The sequence below is a fragment of the Castanea sativa genome, chromosome 9 (genome assembly GCF_040712315.1).
Source record: "Castanea sativa cultivar Marrone di Chiusa Pesio chromosome 9, ASM4071231v1".
NCBI classification, from domain to species: Eukaryota; Viridiplantae; Streptophyta; class Magnoliopsida; order Fagales; family Fagaceae; genus Castanea; species Castanea sativa.
This window is the reverse complement of record NC_134021.1, coordinates 10419815-10428297: the sequence shown is the minus strand read 5'-3', so window position 1 is coordinate 10428297 and position 8483 is coordinate 10419815. Positions and strand designations below refer to the sequence as shown.

General features: G+C 36.2%; 2 protein-coding genes and 1 non-coding gene across 3 annotated transcripts; 2 read left to right on the top strand and 1 right to left on the bottom strand.

The window, feature by feature from the left end:
• Positions 1 to 277: 277 nt before the first annotated feature.
• LOC142611353 (transmembrane 9 superfamily member 4-like) lies at positions 278 to 3361 on the bottom strand. The gene is made up of 7 exons (XM_075783462.1): positions 3174 to 3361; positions 2621 to 2664; positions 1956 to 2538; positions 1727 to 1870; positions 1407 to 1566; positions 817 to 1301; positions 278 to 644 (listed from the first exon to the last, which is right to left on the bottom strand). Exons 1-7 carry the CDS (start codon positions 3359 to 3361, stop codon positions 428 to 430), a joined length of 1821 nt encoding a protein of 606 aa, XP_075639577.1. The 3' UTR covers positions 278 to 427.
• Positions 3362 to 3905: 544 nt separating this feature from the next.
• Positions 3906 to 8212, top strand: LOC142611454 (iron-sulfur assembly protein IscA-like 1, mitochondrial). Its single transcript, XM_075783574.1, has 4 exons — positions 3906 to 4149; positions 4574 to 4827; positions 6350 to 6467; positions 7773 to 8212. Exons 2-4 carry the CDS (start codon positions 4647 to 4649, stop codon positions 7864 to 7866), a joined length of 393 nt encoding a protein of 130 aa, XP_075639689.1. The 5' UTR covers positions 3906 to 4149; positions 4574 to 4646; the 3' UTR covers positions 7867 to 8212.
• LOC142611479 (small nucleolar RNA U19) lies at positions 5646 to 5757 on the top strand. The gene has a single exon (XR_012840062.1). It is a non-coding gene; the product is annotated as a small nucleolar RNA U19 (small nucleolar RNA).
• Positions 8213 to 8483: the final 271 nt, after the last annotated feature.

Genomic DNA, 8483 nt, shown 5'->3' with positions numbered 1-8483 from the left:
TGTCATTGACTGATACCTGAATTGGTGTGACAGTTTGTATGAAATAAATGAATATGTAGTTTTGCTTTCAGTTATTTCGTGACAAATGGATTGAATCAAGGAATTACTTCTTAATTTTATTTTATATAATAAGAATCTTTGGATTCTCATAGAATTAGAGTATTTCTTCGAGGGAACTAACTTCCTCGGAATAAAGGAGTAAAAACAAGAAATAGAAAATGAAGAGAGCAATTTTCTTAACATTTCTGATATGATCCTTTACAAGTACCTATAGCTTCTTATAGTACAATTCCCTTCCCAATACACATCCGAACTAATGACTGACAATAATGCCAACTCAGCTGCCAAGGCTAACTTCCAGTACTAATCACTTAAGCAAAGCACAGCTCATATAATCCCACAGATACTATTGAATTGAGTTTCCTGGTCACAACTCTTTTAGACCTCGGTGTACACGTTTGGAAATAATTGATGAAGCATAGAAGCCAATGGTTCCAAGTATCAAGAAGACAGCATAGAATATGCAAGCATTGTAGCCCAGGAACTGTAGCAGGTTCATTGAAATTCTAGCGCTTGCTCTTGCATAGAAGTAAAGGCCATACGCAAACATAAAAATGGCAATTGATCCCCCACGAAACACAGATCTGCATTGCGTATAAACTTAGATCAATGGATAGATAGATATTGGGTGAGAAGAGATTAGATTTTTCATCAAGTTATGAACAAAAGCTAGAAAGCATGATTTGGGAATCTTCCACCTCAAATGTGAAAAAGTTGTGAAATTTATAGTTTTTATTGGAATTGTAAGAGAATTACCTCCACCACCATTGGTTATCTTGCTTGGACAGCTGATAGTGTGTACAGCCCATTCCCACCAACACAGTCAGTATTATGACAACAAGGAAGGCCGTAAACATGGTACTAAATGCACCACAGACTTTCAAATTGTACAAGCTTGCATAGATATCATTCATCATGAAGAAGATCATGCAGAAAGGCAAAAGGCCCCCAAAGAACATGTGAGCAGGTGTCTTCATGTACCAAGCCTGATTACGAATCTCACTTTGAAAGTGTATGGTGGAACAAGTTATTTCAGATTCTTTTAGGGAAGACTGCCCCAATCTGCCACCCAAAGTTAGGATTCCAAAAGAGAGGGGTAACGAAATGATTTTCCAAAGATAAGTATACCAGTAGTGCGGAAGTGACACCCCTGTTGTGATCGCCTTTAATGTAATTATGGCAAGACCTGTTATGAACATTGGAACAAAGTACAAGGCCCCAGTTTGTAAAACACATTCTCTCTGCAAGAAAAATCATTCGCCACATAATTAAAAACCTGAACTCTAATGACTTTAATACAGAAACTACTGTGATACTGTATACGTTAATTACAACTACTGTATTACCCATCTACTTCTTGTGAAACTAGAGTGGAATGAAGCAGCCTTGTACCCAGAAACCAATGATGTGAGAACATAACTTGTGATGATCCAAGTATACAAGCTCTCATGATTGCAGGGAAAGCGGCGACCAGTACATACAGCCAAAAGGAAGAGGATGCAAATTCTGCAAATGGAATTCTTAAGTGACATGTGACAACATTTTTCAAAATAAAATTGGACCAAAAAAAACCCAAAATAGCTATAGACTTTCCAACCAAAGAAGCTAGAATTCAGAATTGGAGGGGAAAAATTGAATTAACAAACATGTGGCAGATATGGCTTACATAATGAAGAGTTGAGTTCCAACACCCAGAATGGCCCCAAGTAGGGACGAGTACGGAGGACACCTGCACCTATAACCATGAATACGACTTGGAAGAACAAGCCCTGTTGCTTTGGTCATCATTTCAGCTTGAAAAGCATTCCTCCTGTAGAAGTTGATTTGATCATCATTAGGTGAATACAATGGCCAGCTTGAATGGAACTATACAAACATAAGGAATGGAGAGATACCGAGTAAAATACTTTCTAAGGTATGTCACAATCACCATACAAAGCAACAGAAGCCAGGCGCAAATGACTATATTTGTAGCATAAGGCATAGGATCGTCTCCCCCAACTTTCTCCGACGACTCACTGACCGAAGACAGAATACTTATTTGTTGGTCCAAATATAACTCTAGATATTCAAAATCTTCCCAGGAGACCGAATACGTGAAGTTGACATAGATTTCCTTGTCCTTAGATATATCCTCAGCAATATCGTAGTCATCAATAACATATATGTATTTGACTTTGTTTTCTAAGTAAAGGATATGAAAGTCCAGGTGATTGAAAATATAATGCATAGGATCGTAGGAAGTTGAACTCTTTTCTCCAACTTGCATTTTGAAGAGAATGTTATCAAAGTACATCCCGTACACAGTTTTATTTTCAATGGCAGCTTTAACTTTCGCAACTTCTTCTCTCGTCAGAATTTTCTCACAAAGGGGTCTCTTCTTTGTTTCCGTCTTGAACCTCAATTCATACCCAGTGTTCACATAGCAATCCCCTGCTATAACTTCTTCAAACGATTTCTTTCTGTTGGGTATTGGATCTATACATCGTGATCAATATCGGTTAGAAAAATATGTGCAAATTGTAAAACTAAGTTCACAAACCAAGAAAGTAATTCTTACCTCCAGGAGGGCAGAATGGCAAATCAAAATACGAATATGCCTCACTGCAATTGAAAAAAAAAATATTACAAATTAATATACAAACAGAGATGCATCAAAGTCATAAGGAGGTCCCAAAAAAGAAAAAAAAAAAGCATTATTTTAAAGAAAATTTTTTCTCTCCTGTTAAAAGCTCAAAATATTATAACCGACTTAAAAGATTGAGTTGAAAGTTTTTTTTTTCTTTTAATTATATTAGGGATTCACAAAATGTATACACAAACTTTGAGAACAAAATCAAACACCTTTGATGCTCACTAACAATAACGATCTAATCTAACAACAAACAAATGATTATTTTCTAAAGAAATTTAAAGATTTCTTAAACAAAATCAAAACATTGAGACCTAAAATCAAAGTGCACACTTTACTTTACTTTTTCATCTCCGGCTTCAATAGATAAAAACTCTTAGCAACCAAAGTTAAAAAGCTCAAAACATAGAGAATGATAGAAATTTTACAACCAAATCAAAAGAATTAGAAAAAAAAAAAAAAACATTCAAATTCACATTACCATGGATCATCTCCTTCATTAGGATAAGCTTTGCCGACGAAGAGAGGAATGTAATCGCCTTCCTTGTACTCCCCATCTCGCTTTACCTCCATGAAAGGTGCATATCTCATAGTCTGAATCCCGAATACCGAAGCTGGAAGAGCAACCAGTATCAGAACCAAGAAACTCGTTCTTACTCTACAAGCCATGGATTTCTCTGTGAGATTGAGATTTTGAAGAGCTTGAATATTTAGGAGGGAAAAGCTGTTAGCTTTTCTTGCTTATATACTGGTCGTTGATCTTTTTGATGGAGTTGATCAGAAATTTTGGACGGTAGAAGATTGACTTGGACTCTGTTGGACTGGCGGGTAGTTAGTTATTTTTGCGGGCAGTGATGGAGTCACAGGTTGGTGAAATAGCTATCTCACGGTAATACTTCTTGAAACTTCTGGTTCTGGGAGGTTAGGAGTGAATTGACGAAATTGCCCTTGATGGGAATTTAAAATTGGGTTTGGGATTTAGAGAGAACAATTTTTTTGCTTAAATTTTGTGAATTCAGATTTTTTTTTTTCTTTTATTAGCGCTCTGTTTGTTTCGAAGTAAAATGTTTTCAAAAAAATATTTTATATATTTTACTGTGTTTGTTTTATTGTAAAATCTGAACAAATATAAAATATTTTCCAGTCAAACAGTAAAATTAAGGAAAAAAGAAGAAAAATATTTTACAAAACATTTTACATTTTGCAATCATTTTACATTTTGCAATCTCTCGTGTGTAGACATCACAGTCCAGCCACTGCACAACTCTCACCCAAGCCAGACCTAGAGCACCCACTAGCAAGAGCACCACCTACAACGCCGCCCACTACACTCATCTCTGGCGACAACTCCGGCGACCGCTGTGTGTGAGGACAATCTCAAACCTCAACCCATTTTGACAAACCGCGAGAATCGAAGCTCAATACCCACTGTCAAACACCATTCTTCTTCTTCACCGGTAGGCCCTGTCGATGTCGCAAAAATCAGCGTCTCTCCACTGAAACTCAAGCATTGGAATTGCAATTTATGTTTGGTGATCTGGGTTTTTTTCTTTCTTTCTTTTTTTTTCTTCCTAGGCCCTATAGATTTGGGTTTGTTTTGTACAAATCTCTACCTAGGCCCTGTCTCACAAAAATTCTGTAGAACTCCACCGGCATACTTGCAGATTTGGGTTTTTTTTTTTTTTTGGTTGGCAAATCTGTGTTTTTATAGATTTGGTTTTTTTTGTTGTGCAAATCTGTGTCTTTTTTTTCATAGCTAATTTGAGTTTGGGTGTTTTGATTCACGGTTGCATTTAAAATTTGAGAATTTCAACATAGGTTGGTGAGAATTTTGAGTTTGGGTTGTTTCTAATTGAAGATTTTCTTTTTCCATTTTACCAGGAAACAAATACTTTCAAATGATTTCCTAAGTATTTTACATCGAAACAAACAGAGCGTAGATTTCAATATTTTCATGGCTTCTAAAATGGTGGCAGAGAAGATGGGACACGTGGCGAGGCGGCAAGTCCTGAACTTAACGGACGCCGCCGCCGCTAGAATACGCCACCTGCTACAGCAGCGCCAGCGACCCTTTCTCAAATTGGGCGTTAAAGCACGCGGCTGTAACGGCTTATCCTACACCCTCAACTACTCAGGTGGCTCTTACCTCTTTGATCTTAGTTTTTTAATCTCACATGCCTTTTTTGCCCTTTCAATTTTGCGATACTTTTACATGTTATGTAATTTTAGATTTGAATTTGTATGTTACATATATAAAAATTAATAATAATAATAATAATGAAAATTTCAAGGGTTGGATATGTTGGAAATCGCTATTATAAATTGGGTTTGATTTAATTGTTTTTTACTAGACCTAGACCATGGTTACTAAAATTGACATTTGCAGTGCCACAATTCAACAAGATTGGTAAATGGCAATCCCCCAGGCACATGAAAAAAATAACCATGTAGTGTGAGTGAGATCATGTATTCAGGTTCCACTAATGTTGAGTTCTTAAAAGATTGCAAAACCATTACTAAGGATCACTTAGAGGTTTGGCATTACTTGAACAATCTTTGATCTCATGTGGCTTCTCTTATGGGTTTTAATAGGCAGAATTGCTAGGTTTCTAAGAGATTAAAATAGATGATAAATCACAAACTCTTAAATAATTTTTCACTGGGTGTTTACCATTTTTCTTAGGAAAAATACAAAAAACCTCTTGCAGTTTGCTTTTTGTTCTAAAAACACAGAATCCACATGAGGTTTTGAGTGTAACACTTAACCCACCTGCGGTATTGTTTTATGTGTAAAACCGTTAATTGTTTAACACAAAACCCCCCATGTGATATTGTTTAATATGAAAATACAGCTCTAAATATAAACTCATGTCATCACTTTAGCAACTCGCCAATTTTTTTTCTTCTAAAACTCACTGCCTCTTTGAGTAGCCATATGGGTTATCATGTGCCATACTGGCTTAGTTAGGAGGCAAAGATTAATGGATCGTTATTGTTCTTCTTAAGTCTTTTGAGGGGACTTTTGGTTCTTTGTCAATTGTCCTCCAAGCAGTCTTAGGACATAATCTACTTCAGCATATATTTTTTTTAAGAACAGAAGGTTGCCTCTTGAATAACTGGAGCTGCAGAGCGGACTAATGCAGCTCTTCAGTTCAAACAGAGGCAAAAGTAAGACGGTGTATGGTGCTTAGATTGAGGATCAGTATCAGTTATTTTCATTGTTCCTTTCCTATATGCCTTATTATAGTTCTACACTTATTGTTTCTTTGTTTTTCATGTTCTTTATTTCATATGAGAACCCACAGAGAACCACAAAGACACAGAGGAAGAAATTGTATAAATTATTTGAATCCATATTTAAGGTCAAACTTGTTCTCAATCTTTCTTGCCAATGGATGCAAATCTGAAATCATACTGTGAAAAGCATGCTAAGAGTCACTAGAAAATTATCTAGATGATTATGCATGCTGATGAGCTACATAATATCATGAAAAATTGCAGCAATACAGACGTTTGTTTTATTCTACTAACCATTCTTTTTGATTGTTATGCTAGAAGGTGTTATATATGATTGCTTGAACTAATCATCCTTTTTTTTTTTCCTTGAGTATTTTGTTGAACTTATTCTTAATTTTATACTGCATGTCAATATGATAGATGAGAAAGGGAAGTTTGATGAATTGGTTGAGGACAAGGGTGTAAAGATACTAATAGATCCAAAGGCCCTCATGCATGTAATTGGGACCAAGATGGATTTTGTGGACGACAAACTCAGGTACCCTTTTTTTCCCTTGCTCTTGACTTCTTTATGTCTTCTTCTTCTTCTTCTTCTTCTTCTTTTTTTCTTTTTTTTTTTTCCCTGTTTGGGGGTGTGGGGGGTGTTTAAAACATTGTAGACATTAAATATTTAATAGGAAAACATGGGTGTATCCTAATTTGGCCCCCATCTTCTTTTGTTGGAGTATATTTGGATCTGAATCATGATTCCACAAAATCAAAATAAGCTCTTCTTAGCTACTCCCTAGATTGTGCCTGCATTGACTGAGCTTCTGCTGTTCTGGAACTGGAAATACTCTTCAAATTCTTCTAGTTTTTCATTTATTGTTTTGGTCTGGACATAGGGTACCTGATGTCAGAATGGAATTGAGTACTAACACAGGCAAACTGATTGTAGGAAAATATGCCTTCAAATTCCTTGAAATTTCCAGGGAAGGTGAATTCTCTAATTTGAGAGGAGCTGAATGGTAAAAAAAAACCATTATATAATAATCTAGGATTAAATACTGCTGCCATTGCCATTTATATAAGCTTGGTATTTTCATTATTTTCTTTCTTCATTACCCTACTCCAAGAAGCTACTTTGTAAGGGACTCTTACCAGAACTACCATCCATTGCCAGTGCACCACCACTAACCATGACAGCATGCCATGGCCACCTCATACATGACCAAGAGATCCAAGATTGATGCTATGATCACCATACTCTGCATCTCTTCAAGATGACATTGAATGATACCTGAATTGTCATGAATATGATAACCAGCCTTCTCTTCTGGCTTTTATCACCCATGCTATTTTTCTGCCACAAATGCTGATGATGCAGCACTACAACCATCTATCATCCCCACCAACCATTCTGATGTTAAATAGCTTTTTTTGATGGTTAATATCCCCCAGGCCCCTTTCATTCCCTCTTTAATTGGTTATGTATGCTTTGATGCAATACTTAATACTGTCTGCAAATCATAGAGGTATGTCTTGTGGGATACATAACTTGTCATTTATCCTTTTGATTTGAATACCAGTTACACATGCAAGCCAGAGGTTGTGGTCACTGGGTTTCTCTACAATTTAGGACCTTGGTAGTTCAATCTGCATTAGAAAGAGCCCATGGATGTGACCTGAATTAATATCTCTATTTCTAAACTGTTTGAAATCCTTTATCAGTTATGCTACAAGTACTAACAAGAATGACAATTCCGTTGTGCTTAATTTTGTGTCGGCTTTATTAGCTTTTGTCCTATTACTGTTGTATCTCTGAGTTTGCACATAATTGTATTGTATATCCTTTTTTGGTCAGATCTGAGTTCGTATTTATCAATCCAAACTCTAAAGGGCAGTGTGGTTGTGGGGAATCCTTCATGACAACAAACAGTTCAGGAGCTGCTAAGTAGGGTCATGGTTAAACTTGTGATCAAAACTGTAAGGAACCCTTTGTTTTATTATCATCAGCCAAGCTTTGTATCAATGGTTGTCTGCTAAAGTTTTTCCTGAAGAACGATGAAGAATGGAAGCTTCGGCGTCTCCAGTTGCCTCTCTTAGCAATAGCGGCCATGCTAACATGGCTTCAGTGTATACACTCTTCTCTGGAACTGATGCTCATTGGGCTTACAAAAACGTTAATCTTGCCATGTTCTTTTTTTTATGTAATTTTTACTTTAGTGAGGACCAGAATTTCTTAAGCAGCTTACATGTAAAAACTGTTGAAAATGAATTTTAATACAACTTTTAGTGTTACAACTACTACATTCTTGATGGGTTGGATCCGTGTCTTTAACCTTTGAAAGAAACATTGCCAGGTTAAGATGCAAGTTTCAGGACATTTTGGGAACAATTTTGTCAAATTGTAATTTTGTGACTTTTCGAATAATCAAAGAAGTTTATGCAAGGTGTATATCAATTGTGAGGTCATGATAGAATGGCCAATCATTGGAGTTGCAGTAAATAGGGAGAGGCTAAACTTACTTTTTAGTGGAATGAATAACCCGAACTTATTGAAGTATAATCAAAT